The 22112-nt window shown below is 43.7% G+C and overlaps 1 protein-coding gene across 6 annotated transcripts in view; it reads right to left on the bottom strand.

Annotated features, from left to right (window-relative positions):
* FRMD4A (FERM domain containing 4A) overlaps positions 1-22112 on the bottom strand; it is a 351201-nt gene that overhangs the window by 77637 nt on the left and 251452 nt on the right. For all 6 annotated transcript variants that reach the window (XM_052681194.1, XM_052681195.1, XM_052681193.1 and 3 more), the window contains exons 3-4: positions 18338-18432; positions 11994-12086 (exon numbers count right to left, since the gene is read on the bottom strand). In XM_052681194.1, coding sequence (XP_052537154.1) covers positions 11994-12086; positions 18338-18432 — 188 coding nt within the window. The remainder of the gene's footprint in view (positions 1-11993; positions 12087-18337; positions 18433-22112) is intronic.

Here is a 22112-nt window from a genome sequence, read left to right as displayed (position 1 = left end):
GAACTTAAAAAAAACCAGTGAGATACCTTAGAAAACTGGGTAGAGACACAGGTCCAGTTACAGAGAAATCTATTCCACTTACTCCCAAACTCCAGTGTCTAGCAGGGGAGCTGTGGGCTGCTGAAACTCCTGGGGCTTCACACAAACACTAAAAGGATTGTCCATGTCGAGCTATTTGCAGAACAGGGGGCTTTAAACGGGACCTTCTTATGGGTGAAGTTCAGAGCTTTGCAGTGCTCCTAGGTGTCTTCTGAAGACCCTTCAAAACAGTTTATTTCCTGACCAACTGCTTATTGTAGTGAAACATTTTGAGCTCCTCCGCTGAAGTGTTCCTGCTATTACCTTTCCTCTTCACCCTCTAGAAAAATTCAAATGAGAAATTGAAAAAAAAAAAGCAAAAAAATAAGCAAAAGAAAAGAAAACAAAACGGAAAAAAAGACATCTGAATGTAGGATCGTTAAGGATGAAAAAAAAAAAAGAAAAAAGCACTTTTTTTTCCTCTAGTTTTCACTGGGTTTCACCTCCTGTCCTTGAAACCTTTTTTTGTTCTTGGCAAATAAAAATACACTTGGCTTCTGAAATGCAACAAGGATGCTGCATTAAAAAGCCGCCTTCTTGCTAGATCTGCTTTCTTGAGTGCAGCTGGCTTTCCATCTGCTGAATTCAGGGAGAAAAATGGCATTTTTACACTTACTCTTAAAGAACCTCCTCTGCTTATCAGTGCTACCAGTTCTCTCCTGGTTATGATTCTGGAATCTTTAATTTGAAGGGCAGAATAAGCAGGAATGTTTATTTCATTCTCAAACCCAGTGAAGGTTATCAGGAACGTTTTTTGTTTCATCAGCAGATGGAATGAGACCATCCTCCTCATCACTAGAGGGCAATATTGCATTTCTTAAGGCTGCAAGGATCTTTCCCAGGGCTTTCCACAGATTCACAGATCATTTTCTGTACAAAATCAAGTCTCTTAGAGCACAGAGCTTACACATGATACTTCACAAAGAAGACGCAATTCTCAAGTGATCTCTGGAGTGCAGGGTGTGCTGGGGAGCTACTGGCTCTCATGCATGCACCCAGGCAAATACAAAGCATGTGCACCAGGAAATTGGTGTGATACTTCAAAAAAAGAACAAAAAGAGATTTGCAGAGAGAACTCTTACGAGATTTGCTGTGTGGCAGGCTCAGAAATCCTGAACTGGAGTAGACTCTCTTAAATGTACAGCTGGCACTGAAGCAACAGAAAGAGGAGGGAAATATGTTTTTTTTGCACTAATTGTAACTCTCTCTCCAACCTCCTCTTGTTTTTCAAACATTTTCCAAACATGGTGTAGGAAACTGCACTTTAAAATGGTCCATGTCAATGCCTAAGGAGGCAGGAAGAAGAATCTAGGAATGAATTAATCAAGAAATCTGTGTTAAATTCCTGACTGTGACACAGATTTACTTCATGACCTTCAGCAAATCATGTAGCTGACTGGGGCTGCTGGGCTGTATTTAGGAAATACTCCACCCTCCTCTGACCCCCTGTGTCTGTTTTGCCTATTAAGATTATAAGCCAATTCTTACTGCATATTTCAAGATCATCAGTTTTAAGAGGTAACCATTAGCTTTCTGTTGAGGACTCCTAAGAGAGCAGCATTCCTCCACGAGTTGTGAAGATGAAATATCCAGGAACTGATGGGCTGGGCAGAGATGCAGGCAGTGCAGTGTGTCTGACACCTTAGCTCTGCTACTAACATCTCCTGCAATGCAACCAACAAACAGCACTGCCTCAGACAGCTCCTATGAGAAGTTCTCTGATAGCCAGCAACAGTTGTGATGAGAAATTAGGTGTGTGCGTGAAGGGAGAAAGCTCCTCAAGATTATGTGAATATGAAAACCAGAGAAATAATTTTTTAAAAGGTTTCAGAGGTAAAGAAGGAAGCTCAGCCAATGTTAATCTATTTCTGTGTTACCCATAATCTCTCCTCTGTGGTCCCAGTCACTTACAATTCATCAAATATATTTTCTAAGCATTAATTAAATGAACCAGTGAATATTGTGCTGGATAATGAACACAAAGTGCCTATCTTGACTGCTCCCTCTCAACAGCAGGAAGGTAGCAAGCACTGCAGAAGGAATCTTACAAGATTTTGGAAGCTATTGCATCTGAGACATTTAAATCTTTCAGCTGCAAGGACATGCCTTGTACTATATTAATTATATATTAAGTGCTGGTTAACTGGCAACTTGCTCTAAGACAGCTTAAGCTCCCTTATGCTGTGATGAATGGCAATTTCCATCTCAATCAGACAAGTAGAGACATTTATGCAGTGGTGCTGGTGAGAAGCAACAGTGGAAACTCTTGACCCTTGGGTAACAGGACATTGGCATTGCTGCAAATTCTTCCTTGTGCTGCACACTTGCCCACCTTTGGCTTGCAGCAGAGAGAAATGCCCAAAGTTTGACTGACCATACTGGCTCTTCAGGAGCTAAGAATCCCCTATCAGTGGTGTATCTGCACAAAGATAAATTAGGCATTGGTAGAAAAGGTGCATCACAGCGAGTACTTTGTTTCTGCAGTGGACATAGAAGACCTCAGGATTGTCAGGGAAGCATCCTCCTGAGCTGGTGATGTCTTTATATGGTCAGTGAGCATCAATGGCAGAAGAGAATTCTCCTGGCCCTTCTGAACTAAGTACGTGGCACAGTCTCAGAGAAATTAGCTCTGTGATCCTACATGGTTCCTTCAGGCTTATATTCATGTGTCCTTTGCAAATAGTCATGAGTCATTTATCAGAAAGACGAGTTTGATGCTCACTTGCTTTAGCAGCAGAGCTGAATTGACCAGCACTCCCAGTTTCTACACAGCAAAAGAAACTACTGAATAAGAAGTATTTGGCATTTCCCTAATGCTCAGCTCTAGACACAGCCCCTCAACAAGAACTTGGTGATCTGTTGTGTGGAATGGACCAGGCTCTGACTCTGCAAATGTAGAGTTGCAGCATGAAAGATCATAAACCAACATGTTTATTTCCAAGCAGAATCTGCCAAAAGTTAACAATGTTTTACCATGGTCAGAATGACTCAGTGACCTTGACTGATAACAGTGTCACACTGCCAAACTAAAAAAGAAAAGAAAAAACAACAAACAGATTGAGTACCCCAAGTATCTGTTCTCTCTTCTGTTGAAAATATTTTCTTTTCTACGAAAAATGAAAATAAAGGGTAAAGCCAGATTTCATGGAAGATGTCAAAATGAAGCAAAAGGTTGTTGGTTTTGATGTGTTATCACCTTACCCCTGGGTGGGAAATGTGCTCAGACCCAAGAGAAGTGACTGAAATGGGCAGGTGATGCTCCCGTGTCCTTCCCAGCTGCCTGACTCCATTGTGGTTAGGATGCAGGACAGAGCTGTCATCATTGCTCCGTGGCTCTGTCAATGGGCTGTCTCTTATTTCATTGTTACAAAGCAGTGGCTAAAGGAGAAGACCCCCTTTCTGTCTCATCCATCCTGGGGTCTGGCTCATTATCCCTCACTACGTCATTTAAAATCTCAAAGGATAATGAAAAATATGAGGCCATTAGCTAACCAGGAGAAGAAAAATCACATGCACCAGTATAATGAACTTAAATGCAGATGTCATTATGTCCACTGTCTCATGCTAAATGAGTATTCTGAGCAACTCAGGCAGTAAAACTCCTTTTATGTTCCAGTCCTGTTTGCTAATAGTCATGGGTGCATACTTTATGTGCTGACACTTAAAGCAGACAATGGTCATGCTAAATAGTTGGCCTGTTAAGTAATCAGCCAAGAGTGAAAATCACAGATACTAAAAAGCCTAATTTACCTCCCTCCTGCATTAATTTTAATTCTGATCCCATCTTCTGCTGCCTGTGCTTGTGACATGCTCAGGTCCCCCTTGCTCGCCATCAGAGACTGGTCGGGGTGCAGCAAGAGAGTCCTATGTTGATTTCTGTTTTGTTGCAGGGAAGCCAAAACCCTGAAAGTGAACGTGATTTCAGGAAGATGTAGAATTCTGGCTAACAAAGCTGTGGATGTTCAACCTGGGCGTATTCTATACTTGTAATGTAGTGTTAATCATGGCTTAGTGGTAGACTTGGCAGTGCCAGGTCAGTAGCTGGGTTTGGTGATCTTAGAGAGCTTTTCCAACCCAAATGATTGTAGGATTCTCTTCTCTCTCCCCTCCACAATCACTTTTCTGTGCAGATACTTGCACCTTTTTCTACTGCCCATCCACATTTCTCCATATTTTTAAGAGAGCAGTCCACTGAACTCCTGCAAAACTCATAAGGTATTTAACCATACCTGTGCCTCACCTTCTCCATTTACAAAAAGCTAAGGAATCTGCTTTGGAGTGCATAAGGCTCCAGCTGTTTTCTAGGCTATATATCCTGAGAGTTTGCAAACTGAGTGTTCCGTATCAACACAGAGAGGCAAGGGAATCAAGGTAGCAGTATAGACACATTCCTCCCTGATGCATGGTTACAGCATCATATATCACACGAAAAGACACTGATATCAGAACAGCAAGTCCTGTTCGTGCCTCTCAGGTGCAGACCAGGCCTGACAAGAATATAAAAGCAACAGCCAGCTCAGAATATTTTTTTGCACATTGCTTCACCCTGAAATGTCCTGTAAAGCTTAGCTTGGCAGAGAAGTTCAGCTTTGTACAAAGAAGGCTATTGCAGCTCCACTTGGCTTGGAATTATGTAGCTTTTTGCCCCAAGTGTGAGGTGAGAGCAGTGATCAAATCACAGCCAGCACTGCCTTCTTCCCCCCCCCCCCCCCCCCCCCCCCCTTCTTTCTCAGCCACCAGGGAATTTCCCCACTCTCCTGAGCTCTAGTGCAGCTCTGAGTGCTCTGCCATCCTTACCAAGAGTGACATCTTGGCTAGCAGAGGCAACTTGCTGGGTGGATTTTCTTGCATAACCCCATCCACCCGTATCTGTGGGATATCTTTCAGTTCAGGCTCTTGAACCAGTTTAGCAGTAGAAAACCTCTCCAGCCATTCCACTATGTTATCAGCAGCACAGAAAGGTACGATTTAGATGTGAAAGTTGGCATGGAATTTACTTACTCACTGCACCTACCCTTCCAGCACTGTGTTCAATGCCACTGTGATGGAACTTCTCATAGCAGACTTTTCTGCTTGCTTCACTGGTGACAGCAAATCACACCCACTAGTGAGAGTATAAATGCACAAATTGCAGTGAAAATGGAAATGATGTCTGTATGACTTTGACCCAGTTGGAGAATCTGTATGTAGGCATTAACATAACTATTGCTCCTTGATCCAAATTAGGTACAAGTCCTACATTGACAGTATCCATCATTTTTGCATAGTACCTATCATGCTGTCTAAATGCTTGCCAAAATTAGACAAGACAATGCTTCCAGCATCAATGCATTCAAAATGTGGCTCAACACAACAATTTCTTAGAATGTTGATTTTCCTGTCCCTGAGGTGGCTGCATGCAAAAGAAAAACAGCTTATCCCCTTCTCTAAACACAGCACACTTATACAAATATATCCCTAGTTAAGCAGAAAACAGAAATAATATTATGGGACTCAAGAGCCAGACTGCTATTAAGATGTGTGTGTAATGGATGGCTTAGCTCAGAGCTGTGTGCTAAGTAGCAGAACCCCATTAGTTCCCTTCCTCAACCAAAGGTCAGACTTCACACAAGTAAATCTTCCGACTGGACAGAAGTTTCTCATATCTCTAAAGAGACTCCAAGGAGCAAAGCCTCCCCGCAGGCAATTTATTACACCTTCCCCCTGTTGAACAGAGCAGGGGGCCACCCTGAGAAGGCTGCAATAAATTGTCTGCAGGGAGCCTTGTCTTCCAGCACAAACAAGATCTGAGTGGCTGTATTTATACTCTGTAACTGGGTGGGAGGAAGGGGTTTGCAGATCTTTCCCCTCAGCATGCATACAGCTGATGCACATCAACCAGCCAGATTAATGCTGTGCAGAGATCTGGCTTATGGCTCAGCTTTGCCAGACTTTTTAAACAGAAGCCCTGAAAGCCAGCTTGGTTGTGCTGGGCTGGTTATATAGAGTTAAAATTCTGCTTTTTGCTACCTTTTCTACAGTATCTCAGCAATGCATTGAGCTGCAGAAATATAATGTGAGTGGGAGATGGCTGCTGTAGGCGAATGCAGGACCCCCCCATGGGAGGGGTCTCCTCATATATAACATAAACTGCTATAAACTGGGAGCCCAGCGCAGTGAGTTAGTGTCCCTGTGCTGGTAATGAGAGCAGGTGGGAGAGACAGCTCAAAGAGGAGAGAGCATCCCAAGGGAATTAAACATCTAAGGGCAGTTCTCTGGACACTTCCGGAATGATCAAACCCCATGGCAAAGTGGGGTCCAGCTCTACCCTCCTTGCAGCTTCCCATGCAAAGAGACCCAGAAAGAGCAAAGTAGAACAATTTGTGTATATATGATTTTTCCTCAGCACCTTCTGTCAAGTGCTAACAGGTGTGATGGAGCATGCCCATGAGTGACAGCAAATCTTGTCACTTCTCTCCCCCTCCCCTGCCTGCAGAATTGATGTATTTCACAATGCTTTCAGGCCTGTCTCCCCATTTCTTGGAAAATCCTGTCTCACACCATGGGAAAGAGAGAGAGGGATGTTCCTTCTCCCTCTTTGGAGGGGAGAGAGAGTACCTGGTGATGTGGGGGCAGGATCCCTCTGCCACCAGCTCTTTTCCCTCCTCTTGGCCTCAACTTCCTGCTGGCTTTCTCTTATTCCACCTGCTTTGCTCTGGGATACACTCAGAGGTCCTACAGCTTGTCCATTTCCTTTTGTTTTCATTCTGGAGCAAGGTAATGGGAGACCCACAAACACCTCTGGTGGGGAAAGTTATAGATGGAGGAACATAGGGCACTATATGCAAGACAAATAAATTGCACTATTTAATTTGGCGTGGTCTGTTCAGTTCTTCCTGCCCCAGCAGCCTGCTGTCATCACTACCCCCTAATCTGATTTCTTGGGGTCAAGTGGAGCTGGCTGGAAATGAGTGTGGCACACAGAGCATTGGTGTGTGAGTGAAGTGGGCAGGTTGTGAGCAGCATTCCATGGAACTACACCCCATACATGTCTTCTGGCTAATACAGAAGGCAGCAGTGTATTTTGGCAGCCAGCTGTAAGATCCATCTAGCCCTATGTACAATCTGCATTAGCAAACAGTGTCTCCCTTTCTTCCAGGGTTTGTTATTTCCAAATGGACTACAGTTCCTTTTATTTTTAACATTAGTCCTTTTCATAGAATCATAGAATCACCAAGATTAGAAAAGTCCTTCAAGAGGTCCATTTCTACCCAGGTAGCCAGGCAGAGCTCTGCAGATAGAGAACATCTCCTCAGCCCTGTCTAGGCCAACCATAATCCGAATTTATAGGCTGCAGTTGTAGTACACATTGAAGATTCAGCAGATGAGAAGAGGCAGATACAATCAGGGAAGTGAAGTAGCTGTTTTAGAGTATGACTTACTGAATTCCAAAGTAGTCATCTAGAATCAGGTCAGAGGAATTGTTCCTAAAAAGTGCCTATTACTGGGAAGAGGCTCTGGTAATCAATCCTCATACAGAATAGTTGACCAGATAAATGTCTCAGGTTGTTGAGGGGAGTCCCATCTCAGACTTCTTCCCACCTGCCTTAGATTGAGGCCATGGATGGTGCACACAAAGCTGTATTCCTTCAGGTTAAAGTGAACAGCAGTGTTGCACCCTGTGTTCCAGTGCTGGCGTCTTAAGGCCACTATGTTCTCTAGTAACTGTGGTGAAATGGCAGAGGGTCTGGGTTCAGTATTAAGGGACTTGAGCCCCTACAGCTCCTATGCTGACTTCAGCTTGGCCAGTGTATATGAACACATGCCAGATGTTGCTGGATGCAGACATTCCTCAGTGGGAATACTGCAGGGCCATAGAGACAAATTCACTGCCCCGCAGCGTATTTGAGTATTGAAGATTTACTTAACATTCTTTCCTGACTTTCTGGAAGAAAAGCCATTCTACATGAGAGTAGCACTGATCCAGCGTGACGACTTCTGCAGTGAGCTGTCACTGTCTAACTGGTGGAGCTATCCTGAGAATGGGTACATGCATTCCTAGGAGAAGATCCACCAGTGAAGTGAATTTTATTTGCTGAGCTTGTTCATATAAAGTAACAGCATGACAAACACCCAGAAGATAAAGAAATCAGACTCATGCTGATGGTTCCCTAGCTAAAGATTGCTAATCCCACAAGGCCATTGTTTGAGGATGAGAATTTACTGCAAAGCTGAGCCAACTTTGCTTTCCGTGAACAAACAGCATGACTGTGCTCCAGTCCTTTCTCACTTCAAAGATTTATACAAAAGGAGAAATTTTGCCTTTCTTCTGCCCATGTGAACCAGAGCAAAATGCCTCCTTTCCTGTCTAAAGCATAGCAACCTTTATCTGAACCCCTGATACCTTTGCTTTCCTTTGACCTCTTTGCTGCCTGGGTCTCTGCTCTTTACTTAGGTTCCTGCCTTTTGCTGTGCAGCTCATGTTGTGAGGTACAGTTTCACTGTCCTCCTCTGATCTCAGAACACTCCTGTAAAATCAGTCAAACAACCCCTCATTCCTTTATCGCAAAGGGGAAGCAGGGAATGAATTTCACCCACAATCAAGTGAAAGCCACCCAAGAAGCTAATTCAGAGATGAGAACTAACAGCACTCCCATCTCATTGTCAGTTGTCCTACCTCCCCTGCAAGACACATGGCACTCCCTCTTGCTTTCATGTACAGCTTTAAAACCATATCAATAGATACTAGCAAAGTCTCATAAAATAGTAGTGCACAACTGCCATGGTCCAGTTCACAGCTGCCCAAGCAACCGGGATTGCTTCCTAGATTCCTGTGTTGTTCTCAGTGGAAAGATCCAGAGAAGCACTAGATGACAACAAAAAGAGAGGCTACAGTTAGTTATGCAAGTGTCTGAGGGCAGTAGCCTTGCTCTCTGAACTAATGCTAAGGATGTCCTTATAAAACCCTCCTTTGGTAGCACTATGAAATTTTTGGTCTTCAATTACAGAAGAGAGTAAAGACACCAGACGTCAGTGCTCAGCAATACCAAAATCAAAGGAAATGTGTGACAAAAGACAAAGCTTTAACAGTGCTACAGAGATTTTAGGAAGGGAGGAGAATTTCACTCTGTGAAGCTTGTGGAATTTCTTATTTGCATCAAGGTTCTTCCAAGAAACCTTGATTTAAAAGGTGTGTTTTGGCTTAAATGCATATTTAGTGTAATCTCAATGGCAGGCATGTTGCCCATCAACAGTGCTGCAGGCAAGTTAAGGCTAAAATCAATCTGATAGTCACATAAAAGGTGAAAACTGTTCCTGCATAGGTTCTCCTTTTCACAAACTACCATTTACTGTTCTTGCCTGAGGCCTCATGTCTTCAGTTGTTACCCAGTGTGGTTGATTTGTACATTTACTTAGATTTGAAGAAAAACCCCACATGATTACTAAATCCTGATACAGTTTGCTCTGCAAAGAACATCTGGCACATCTAGTTACTTGAATTACTCTTTCCCCAGTTGGGACTCCTGGCTCCAAGCTAAGCTCTCCTTGCTACAGTTCTTGAGACATGCAATGCGAGGAATGTACCTACAGGCACAGGTAGCCCCTTACCAATGATGTAGTAGGATTCATGGACACCTGATTCCTTAAAAATTATCACATTTCTAACTCTTTAAGGAACAGCATTACTTATCTCTGCTTTCCACATCATGGTGGCAGGTCATTTTTGTTTATGATCTGGGCATGGATGGTTTTGTAAGCCACTGTGCACCCCTGGACTATCAAAACTGGTTGCTCTCTTCACAACCTTTTCTCCAGTCCTGGCATTAGTTCTGAAGCCAGAAGTCAAACCACTGGGTGAAAGATATGTGAGGCTTTTCCAATTTCATCCAGCTGCTCAGGATCAGTTTCTTCTCCAATTGCCTTCTGCTCAGATCAGATTTGGGGGTGGATGTGGGAACTTATTACATGCTTGGAAGCTTTTTCAGTGTCTTTCTAGCGCCTGATATCCTCAGGGAAGGAAAAGCAGTAGAAAAAACAATTTAAGTGAATGCCCATTCCTAACTCATGAGGCATCCGGCCTTCTAATCGTGACAATCCAATCACTACTATCAAAAATAAGAGTATAAATCCAAACTCAGTGTGCTATTTCACACTTTTCTTTTCAACCACTAAATGCTGATTTTTCCCCTGTGGTTTTCTCTTACAGATTTTGATTCTGGAACAGGAGAGGTCACTTATTTTCTAACTGTTATATGGATCCATACTTCTAAGATGTCTTTTGGCTAAGATCCCACTAGAATGACTTGTCCCCATTTTGCTGCCAACTCCCATAGAACAATACAGATGGCAATATTTATGCCCGTTGAGTGGTCTTTGAAATGAGTATGAGAATGATGCTGGAGCTCTGGCTTTCACACCTCACAGCTGTACTCCTGAAATCTGCACTTAGCTCTTGCTCAGTCAGAGACTTCTCTGCTTTCCATGAGACCACTGCCCTAGCAATGAACTCCTCAGTTTGGCCTCCAGGCAAGATGCTTGATATCAGAGCACCTACATTCTTTATTTTTTATTTATTTTTTTTAATTTGCCTATCAGTCTAATACACTTTCAGAAAAGTTCCTTCAGTTCTGTGCAGGCCTAAACACAGGTCGATCTGGATTGCAAACAGTAGAAATGTTCAGCTCTGGATCTACCCTTACGGTTTGAAACATCCAAAGTGTAGTAGAGAAACCTCTTCCTGTGGGACTCAGCAGACTGGTTCTGGAGTCATGGGGCTCTGTGCAAAAATGGGGATATAATAGAACAAAGAGTCTCTTCTCTTGAGAATCCTTCGTTGTAATTGGAGTTAAATGAATGACAATCACTCTGCAGGAAAAAAAGCTGCACTTGGGGGAAGAAATTCAAAAGTAAGTCTTCATTTTTTATGGGTTCGATGGAATGAATGAGAGTGATGTCAGATGTAATATAATATTGGAGTGGAAAGGCTAACAGAAAAAGACACAGTAACGCTGCACTGGCTAGTTCTAGACATGAGCTATACATTAAAAGTAAGTCAAAACCCCCAACTTAATTTTGTACATATGCTATCCCACCCCCAGCCTCTCTTGGGGTGTCTTAAAGTTGCAAGGGCAGATTTGTCTTCTCAGAAAATATCTCCCTTGAGGGCAAAGATGCCATATACAGAAGAGCGCCAACAGCTTTCTAGCATTACCTAACACAAACAGCTGCTGCAAAAGCCACAGATGAAAAGAAATTCTCCCAAACTGGCATAATTTTCATTAAAATCTTCTACTCCAGTCTGTGAGTATGTTTTACACACATGCAGAAGCCAGACTGGTCACTAGAGATTATTCATTACACCACATTGTAGTTGAACCCGGAAATCGATCAATGATGACGTTATAAGAGGATTTATTTGGTCCCTGATACAGTGCACAGATCAGGCACAATCCAGGAGAAATGGCTGGCTTGGTGAAGAAGTGAGTGCCCTCCCTTCAGTTGGCTGTGCCAGCAGAAAGAAATCTTCGTCCCATGGTCCTGCCCAGCTCAGACTTTCCAAAACTCATAAATAAAACCACCAATCCATGAAAGACATAACATCTGATCTTCACTTTATACTAGTGTTGATATTATTACTGCTAATTTACACTTGTGTCAGAGGAGTTTACAAGGATGAGGAGATCACAAGGAACTTCCATAAAGTGTTTACTTGTCTACAGGTGTGACAAATGGACAGACCTGCTTCTTGGCTTCTAGCAAACAGTTCATCCATACCTATATTGGTAGCCGGGCTGGGCTCTCAGCACCTGGTCTAGCTGTGGGTGTACTTGTTCATTATAGGGGAGCTGGACTAGATGACCTTTAAAAGTCCCTTCCAACTCAAACAGTTCTATGATTCCATGACCCATGGGACGAGTTTGCTGTCATGCACTTACCTGACACAAAAGTGCAAAACAACTGGTCCTGACTTTTTGGGGAAGTCATGTTCCAGCACCCTGCGGTCCAGCTGAAGCCAGTTCAAGTGTCCCCTGGCAAGAAAAGAGACAGATGTGAGCCCACCACCGAAGACACTTCTTGCTGCTCTTTGCAGTGAGGTCCAGGGTGTTACAAAAGATGAACTGGAGTACATGCTGTTTGCCCTTAGCTACTGCATGGTATTTGGAAAACACACAGCAAATGTTTGAGGAATAGAGGCAATAGCATCCTGGCAACATTTCAGTCTGAGAACTGAACAGCTAAAGTTCAATCTGTCAGATTGAAAGCTGGCAGCATCGACCAGGCAGGACAGCCCAAAATGTTATGAGCTTCACCTTTTTATTACAACCCCCCTGAGCAGCTGTATCATTAAAAGTCTGTCAAGATTTTCATTAGAAATCCTTACCGTTAAGAGTTTCCACAATGCCTGCAATATTTCACTCAAGGCTAAATCTGTCTGTATACAGACCCAGACAGTTTATTTACCACCCACATGCTTTCTGTAGCCTCTCTAGGTTAGCCCAGCTTTTGCTTTTCCTCCTTCAGAGAGCTCCTGAAAAACAGCTGCTCCACAAAGCATTCCAGCTCCAATTACCACATGCTGCTCTTCTTTTGCCTAGATGATACCTGTCGCTGTTATTTTCTCCTACAATTTATCCATCTGTGCCTTGCAGCTGGAAGCTTTCCTGGGCAGCAGCTCTGTTCTTTGTCATGTTCCACGCATTGTAAAGTGCTGTGTGTGTGTGAGCAGTATTTTGTAAACACCATTATTTGTATTAAAGGGGCATCTCATTCCCCAGCTGAGAAAAAGACCCTCTTAAATTAGGTGCTGTGGAAATACATAGGGTGAAATTCAGGACCCACTGAAGTCAGCAGGAATTGTGCTGCTGCCTTCAGTGATGCTGGGGCTGCATCCTGCAAGCATTTTGCTATTGATTTCAGTCAGACCAGATTTCACCCAGAGGGAGAAGCAGCCCATGCCTTCAGCACTCTGCTGTCTAGACAAGTGAGAGGAGAGAGAATTGAAGCAATTTTGGGGAGAATCATGCAGCAAATAAAGCAGGAAATGGAATTCAGATGTCCTGAGCTCTATTCCATGGCCTGTCTGCCAGCTCATGCTAATCCTCAAGATTAATTCTTCATTCCACCAAAATGAAAAAATAGAGGCTTCATTAAAAAAAAAAAAAAAGTGTTAAATTAAGTGCTAGTGATTCCACAAGTGTTAGTAACATTCCCTGTCAGCAAACACACTCAGCTTTCCCAAGGGTCTGCTCATTGCTCCTTAGCAGCAGTGTGTACTTTGGGCAATGTGAAACGCCCCTGGAAGTTAAGCAACGACAGCCCTTTACAATGCAACCAGATTTCTTCTACAAAAAAAAAAAAAAAAAAGGGAAAGTAGGAGGCTTTGGATCACCTGGGTTCCATCTGAATTTCTGTAAAGCTGCTCTGGCTTACACTAATGCAGAAGAGGGTGGGCAGTGCAGGGACCAGGCAGATCTGGGCTGGAGACCACTGGGACATCACCTGTGCCCTGCTTGGTGCTGCCCTACAGAGCCTGTTCTGTGTTCACACCCTCTGCTGAAGAACCTTTTCCTAACACTCACCCGGCCCTCCCCGATAGCAGCTCCATGCTGTTCCCTTGGGTCCTGAAGTCTCATTATGTCCCCCTAAGGGGACTCAGGAAGTGTGAAATTAATTGTGAAGGCTGCACTACACATGGAGACAGGAACGATCCATGCTCACCTGCTCCTACCCAAAGTCCAGATTGATCATCTATCTAGGCCATCTGCCTATGTAGGCCAAGGTGTGACACACTGTCAGAGCAAAGGGACAACACTCTAAGACTGACATCCTATCCTGAACTTGTCCATCTGCATTTGTATCACCAAAGCAGCAGCCAGCAGTGGCTGATGGCATTACAAATAGGTTCCTACTGAGACAAATTTGTTAACAATGAGCATACTGTTCAACAACAGAAGTGTCTGGGTTTGCCTAACACATGCAACAAGGTATTGAGACACTGTGGTGCACAAAGCAAGTTCCCTTCAAAATATTTTGTATTTTGAAAAAAAAAAAACAAAACTTGTTCTTTTCAATCTCACTGCATTTTAATGTGAGTGATACAGCCAATACAAAAAGAATATCTGCATATACATCGACATACCAGCTTACACGTGTGTCCACTGAGTTTTTGGGTTTCATTACTCTCTGCTGCAAGGAGCATAAATCTAAAGCTCCTTCAGAGGAGGAAGGTCACTTAAATCACTGCCAGGAGCTAATTGCTCACTGTACTCAATTACCACTTACAAGCTTTCATCACTAAGGGCTTCTGCACTGCATACTGTCATCCAACTCCTTGTTTTCTAGCATCCGTGTGTGCCACATACAGAACAGCAGCAGTGAACAGTCACTGGCATCTGTGAATGTGGTCTATCAGGGAGCCAAACTCCAGCGCTTTAACACCGCAAAACACTTTGCTCTGGAAGCTGTCTTGCTGTCTTCAGCAGGACTATTCATGGAGCACAGTCCCAAGTAAGACATGGAAAAGTGTGGCATATAACCCTAGGTATGTATTAATCCCAGCAGTTCTCACAGACCAATTTAGGCAGCTTGCTTTTGGATCCCATTCATGCATGCCTGTCCCTGGTTGAATTTCCCTTACAGTTCAATTTACAGCCACAAAATAGCTTTTGTTTCATTATCTCCATTGATTTGTTCATTTAGGTATTTATGTCAGTGTATTCACAAACAATGGTGCAAACAGTTTTGCGTGACCTCTAAGGAGGTTGAATATTGGAAGCTCTATCATTTTTCTCTGTTGTTTGTCTTGGCAGTTAAACTGATGTGTCAATTATAAAAACATAATTGTTTTTAGAAACAGTAACCGGGTACATTTAGGTTATAGAGTAAGTATGGATTTTGGTGCCCAAGGTTTGTTTTGTCAGTTGCAGGCAGTAGTTTCTGTTTTCTTTTGTCAGAGCTTTCAAAAAGGAGCAGTGCATCAATGAATACTTTGCCTCCAGGTGGATCTGTTTATAAAGTTTTACTGGTTCATGTCCAGTTTCCTGCAAAGGGAATCTATATAAATTTGTGTTGCAAAGACACTTGGAATAAATACAGCACCTCACACCCCTTTAGTGTCAAACTCATGCTGAACTGAATGGATATTGAAAAAGACCAAATCAAGTAATAGAAACCGTATATGCTATTTTCCATTTCCATCAGTAACTACAGAAACAAAACCCAACAACTATACGTTCACAGGTTTTCTCATTTAAGGTCTTGATCTTTCAACAGAAATATTTTTCTGAAGGAGCTGCAGAGCTCGGGGAGCTATGTGAGGTTAACTATACAGACCAGGCAAACAATGGGCTCAGTGACAATGGAAATGGTCCCATGCCAGAGCAGGACATCATTCCAAGAGCTCCACCACCCACTGGGAAGTCTGCTTAGCCAGGACTTGGGACACTTGCTCCCTAGTTCTCGGTTTGCTGTATTGCTGGAGGGTGGAAACAGGTTTTTCTCCCAAATCCTGGAGATGTGGTGCCCTGCTGTTCCTCTTCTCATATTCTTCCCTTGCTGTCTCCTAGGACATAGAATCCTCAGCGGAGTAAGGGCACTCTCTGGTGTTATCAAGTTACTGCAGTCTCTAGCACAAGTCTAACACAAATAGTTAAGGCCTCAGTCCTGTTTTGTTCTGGCAAAGGAAGGACAGACAGCAAAATGATTTTCAGCAGCTAAATGCATAGCAGGGGGAGCAGTGCAGTGCAGAAGCTGATAGTTCTCTGTGATGCAGGTGACATGTCTAAGGATGAGCAAAGGACATGGCAGACTTGTCCCTAGCCCAGAGGGGCCTTCTGCGGTGAACAGAAGGAGAACTTGCTGTGACTTGCTCTGACTTGCTCTCTTGGAATGCTGGAAGAGCTGGTGCCAAGGGAAAGGGCAGCTAGCAGAGATTTGCACTCAGCTGAATTAGAAAAAGGCTTGTTCCCCACCTCTTTTCACTCTTAATCAACTACTATATAGATCTTCTGGCTTCACTAGAAGCTTGGCCCCACATGCTATTCAAGGACAACCTTTTGACCTGTGCTCTCCCTCAGTTAATGGCTCATGCCATATAAAGCCTTCCTATGATCATTAAAATAGGAGGCGTTATTTTCTCCTCTGTAATAGTCTGACAATCTAATTTTAGTCACACTGAATGCAGTAATGACCCTATATTATCACAAGAAACTATTAAGTCGCCAACGCAAAGGTTGTTCCTATTGATTTTCTTCTCAGGTTGTCATGATAGAGCACAACTAATGAATGGAAATCCCCAGTACAAATCATTTCTAAATAAATTACTCTTATAGAGCTTTTACTCTTAAATAGAAGAATTGATTTAATACTTTAGTGGCTTTTCTTCTTCCTGAACTCGCAATGTAGCCAACCCCAGACTGCATTTATGAACCAGGCTTGTCCTGTTTCAGCTGGTTATGGGTCTCTTTCAAGGAAAGAACATGAAAACTCAGCGGAATAGGATGAACAAAGAGATGAAAATCCCCGAGGGCCTGCGTCACAAAGCTTTCTCTTTGTGCTTCTGGTCTACATCAGGTATAACACTGCATTAGGTACTCTGCAAACAAACAGTAGGAGATCGTTTTCCCAATTTTGAAGAAAGGAATTTCTTTTACTTCCAGGTTAAGATCTGTGGTACATACAGACCAGTATACTTTCTGAAGGTGATGTGGGACATTCTTTTCTAAGACCAACTCCTACGTCCTAAGTACATTTTTTTGCCACGTTCAAATAAAATAATTGCTATATCTTCAAAGCTTTTTACAGTAGAGGAGGAAATATTATGCATTTACGATCTGTGTAAAGTTCCTCCTGCTCCTCCTTTGAGGACAAATCTCACTGATTTGTACTGGGTTGGAGATCTACTACAGGGCTGAGCTGCTCATGTCAGTGAGATGGCATCTTCCTTGGGATCTCCTGTGTTTTGGGTCCTGCTGCTGCATGTGTCTGACACCGAGCATCCTTCCACACAACAAACCGTGTCCCGAGGTGGCCTCAGGCTGTCCAAGGCAGGTGCTTGCCAAAGGGACTGTCTCTAGAGGGGTGATTGCTGCTGAACTCTCTGTGGGTATGCCTGTGCAATTATCCAGCAGCTGGATAATTACTCAATCCAAAATAATTATTCCAGCAGATAATTTAAATTTCTCCGCCACCTCAGCAGGAGAGTGGAGATGGCTAATGAGAGCATTACTGCTGGCTCAGCTGTCCCAGGAACCCAACCCATGGGCTTGACATTCTTGCTTTTTAGGACTGCAAAAGCAGTCCTAAAAAAAAAGTGGGTCTTCCTCTTGGTTCATCTTACAGAAAATGCAAACTAAGGTGGAGGACAGCGGATGGAATTAGAGAGCACAGCTGTCATGAGAAAAGTCTAACTACAGAGAATAGGCAGCTGGGAAAAGGAACAGGGACTGTGCATAGCACTGAGAGATTACAGTCTGGGACCTGTTGTAGCATTTGCCAGACCTTGAATATTTATCCAGTTCTAATTTTAGACATACTTTTTAAACAAGGTGTTGGTAGAAATGTCTTGTCTTAGGACAAAAGCTCAAGTTCTGTTGTGAACAGCTCTGGGAGCCAAGGTTCTAGGTGAGCAACCAGCACTGCCTGAGGTGGCTGCAGTGACAGAATCAAATTCTGTGGCTTAGCTCAGCCATAAGGCTGTTGGTCAAATTCCCCTTTTTGATGGAAACCTTACTTATAAAAGTGCTTTTAGCCCACATTAGTGCTGTCAATCCCTTTCTTTCTCAAGCTTTCTTCTTTCTTTTTATTGAGAAATTCTAATCTGGGATCTAAAAGAATTTAAAAAAATTGAATAATTTTGTGAGTTGTTTTTTTTTTCCTTTCACTTTCCTCAAAATAATTTAGCACTACTTCTAAACCTGCTTGAGTGATCAACACTTTAACTGAAGGGTTTTGCCAACCTGACAAGAACTTAGAATTAGCAAAGGGATCTTAAAGAGGTTAAGCTAGACTTCCACCAGTGCCAAAAAGCACCAAGTCTTTACAGATGGGATTAGGAAGGGATTGTTACTGCCTCTATACACCTCCAGCAATGCTGAATTCCTACCTTCTAAAGAGGTATCACAGGACAGACTGATTACAGACCCACACCTTCCTAGACCTTGATCTAGGACCTTGGGGTGCTCAGGTCTTCTATTCTGGTCATTTTGTTGAGGACCAAACAACAATGAGATTTGCTCTGATCTGAGAGTTGCTTCTTAAGTCTTTGACTCCTTGCACTTACGTTTCATCTGTGAATGCAATTCCAAAGTATTCTTTCTCCTTCAGGTTGAAATGAGATGCCACCAGGTCAAGCAACTCCTTTGCCAAAAGCTTTGGCTGGAAAACAAAAATGAAAGAAAGTGATTAATGAAGAGAACTTTGATATAAGGTACCATGTTTCTGGATGGACATGCTATCCTTGAAGGTACTCCAAGGAAAATAGAAAACAGGTGGTTCTGACCTTGCCAGTGCTCACTGTCTCTGTAGACAGATGAACAGCTGCTTACCAGTGTTCAGACTTACCATGACTTGCTCACATATGCCTCTCTGATAATTTCAGTAGTTAAAGCTTTTTATCAAGAACCACTGCAAACACATTACAAACACCCAGTCTCACACGCACAGCATAGATTGTGACAGGACCAAACGAGAAGCAAATGACAGAACAAAATAGTTTCTCATTCATGATCCAGACAAGATGCTGTCTATATCCAACAGTCATGTACAAGTCCTGGGTCCCACAGCTCTAATGGTCATAGCAGCAGTGGCACAGCTGGAGTCAGAGATCCCTGATTTGTAGACCAAATCCTTGCAGGACTCTCAACCTCTCTCCAAAAACGTCTGTAAACCCAGCACTGTTCTGGTTTCTGACACAGCAGTAGCTGTGTCTAAATGCAGCACAGGCTTAAAGCAGCCCTCAAATAATATCTAAGATGCTGTGCATAATGAACAGCCTTAGGTAGGATTCAACAAGCTTCACTGTAATTCCCAAATCAGGCTTCCTAGGTAGGACTTGGGAGTTTCTGCTATGTCCTCATTACATGATGCATTGCCTTTCACAGGCTTTTGTAACTCCTGAATGAAGCAGACCAGGCATGGAGCTGTGGTCACGTCCCTTGTCTCCTTGGGTCTCTGCTTTCACAAGTCTTTGATAAGTGTGTAGTTATGATACCAAGCAGGACACTGAGCCACCAGTCAGCTCACCTGAGAGGGCAAAGGTGGGGAAAAGTGAGAAAAAGCATGCCTAAAACACAGAAGCATTTTCCCAAGCTTGGAATAAGAGGTTGGAGAGGGATGGATTGGGCTTTTCTTTTTCACAGGAGTGCAGAAAAGAGCAATGAATGGCTGATGTAAAACAAGCTGCTCATGGATATGGAAAAGCGATGGGTCTCTTGGCTTCACCCTGCTAGCACTGACAAAGGAGATGTTGAACGAACAGTAAAATCCTCTCCTGATGTCCAGCCACATCATGGAGCAGCAGCTATGCGGCTGTCCAGGCTACCTTGCCTTCCTCACCACAGCATCCAGCCCCTAGGCATTGAGTTGGGAGCAGGAGCTGGAAGCCCCAGCCTTCAGCCACCCTCCTGTTGGATAAATGCCATGAGCTGCTCCTTCATCTCTGCTGGGCGAGAGCTAGATGCTAAAAAAGCCATGGAGAGATGGTTAGCACTGCATGACTGCCCTGCCCGGCTGCTCTTAAAATCTTAAAATTAAAAAATAGAATCATTAAGGTTGGAAAAGATCACTAAGATCATCTAGCTCAACCATCAGTTCATCGCCATCATGCCCACTTAATCACGTCCTTCTTTTCCCAAAACAACCCTGTTCCCAGGCTGGGCAAGCATGCAATCTCCATTGCCTTTGCTGTGAAGATGCATCCCAAGTCTGCAGTGCCAGATAAAGGAGGATAACCCTTTGCCTTGCAAGATAAGGCAGAAGAACAATAGATGCAGAGCCAGCACTGAATGGTGCCAGGTTATTTACTGGGCCAGCGCTCCTGAAGAGGCTTACAGCAGGGAAGTTAAGCCCAGACAGACCCTCCAAGATTACTTTCCACTCTCTTCTTAAGCTCTGCAAGGTTATTGTCCTTTCCAGTGGGATGAGTCCCACATCTCTTCAACACAACCCAAGTCTTTGGAGGGAGGGTAGAGGAAGGTATCTTCTCCAGCTAGCAAAGACACCTCAAGACAGCCCCTCACAGCAAGGATAAAGGCAGGAAAACCCAAGCAGACACAAGGCGAGCTGCAGACAGCTACTGTCTCGAAGTTAGTGGTTAATCTGCTTGCTGTTCACAATGGGATCAGCTGAGTGATGACCTCCTTTCATGTCAGCTGCACAGACAAAGAGCTCATTAGCGATGCCTGTGGCAAGTTGTTTTAATTCATTATTAATTTCTAGACTTCATTTTCCAGGGGGATATTCATTTTGCATTAATAAAACTGCCGTCACAGACACATTGAGGAAGATGGGGTCTGGTCTCAGAGAGCAGGGAAATCAATTGGAAGCGGGTGCAGGGCCTTCTTCATTCTATACATCAGGAAGGTTGCAGGCCAGCTTGTGAATCTTACACACATAAATTAGGAATAATGGGTGACTTTCAAAACAGAAGCTGAACTTCTGTGTTCTGTGCTGTAGAGCTGAACCATGGCAAAGAGACCTACCAGGGCATCGCTGCTCCTTGCATCCTTTTTACCCAGGCTTTCCTGGCATTCTCCATCTAACCTGCTTCAGAAAAAGAAGTATAGGGAGTGTATTGAAACTGTAGCAGCTGGCCTGAACACCAGCAGAAATCCCGTGGTTGGAGTTGTGAAGGCTGAGTATGGTGGGTATAGATTGTCCAAGCAATGTTATTTGGCCAGGGATTTCCCTGCTGCTCTCTCCCACTTTTAGGGCCTTCTCTGAAGGAATGCATATGAAGAACAATGAAAGGGTGCTCTTTCATAGAGAAATCATCAGGATCCCAGTCGTGGTCCCAGCACAGACGAGCTCTTAGAGATTCCAGACAACTACAGCGGGCAACTCTTCTGTAGAGTCCAACTTGACTTGGGAGCAGTGATCCCTGCCAGTTTTCTTTCTTTCCTCTTCAAAAGTTAAGAGATCAAAGAAATTCTTATTAACGGGTGTCTCTTTATTAGTAGAATGACCCAATGTTATGCCTGAGAGATTGATTTGAAGTGCTGTGCAATGTTCTGCATTTAAGGCTCGGCAGCAAGGAACTCTTCCATGCGTGTCTGGGCTCTGCAACCACTGCTCCTACAGCCTCACAGCTGCAAAATCATTCCTTCCCTTCTCTCCAGGATAACTTTTGGCTAATAATGTCCAAGAAGAGAGAGCTTTATTGGTGGTGTGGGGAGGTGAAAAGAAAAGAACTGAACTTCAGTAGCAGCTCTGTATGTCGAAGCTAGACCAAGAACTGCTCTGTAAAAGCACTGCAGATAGTGTGAGGAGGTGCATAAGGGATCACAGCTCATGGGATCACAACTCATGCTGCCAGGACTGCCTCCCTGCATTTCCCTGATGCTTAAGAAGGAGCTTCCCATGTGTCAGGGTTGCAGGCACAGCATGTACTGAAAAGAACTGCACTGAGATGACTCTGGTGTGTGCAACGTGCAAGTTCTGTCTTGATCTCCTTGGATGTATTTTAAGGAGCGATGACAAATTAACCACAAGGGATGGTTTGCTCTTCCACGCACTGCCCTTACCTGGGAGCGATAACTCATAGGGCTGTCTCTTCACAATTAGACATAAAGGCATCTTCCCAGGATAACGGAATAGCACAGCAAGCACTAAGGGCAGGTGGGGAGAAGAAGGACAGCCCCAAGGAAGGGGAAAGGGAAGGTGTGTGAGGTCATTTTTATTCAATGTCAGAAAGAAGAGAGTATCACCACTCTTCCCTGTAGTTATTGGAGGAGTTCTCATCAGTGTGAGCCCTTTCATGTGGGCTGCTGGACCCCTGGGGCAGTGGGCTGAGATCTGAGAGCTGGAGACTTCTGCAGTGCTGGAGAGAGGAAAAGGTG

This window comes from Tympanuchus pallidicinctus, unplaced genomic scaffold, assembly GCF_026119805.1.
Source record: "Tympanuchus pallidicinctus isolate F22 unplaced genomic scaffold, pur_lepc_1.0 scaffold19, whole genome shotgun sequence".
Classification (NCBI taxonomy): domain Eukaryota; kingdom Metazoa; phylum Chordata; class Aves; order Galliformes; family Phasianidae; genus Tympanuchus; species Tympanuchus pallidicinctus.
Note: the sequence above shows the minus strand (reverse complement) of the source record. Positions and strands in the feature narration are given on the sequence as shown.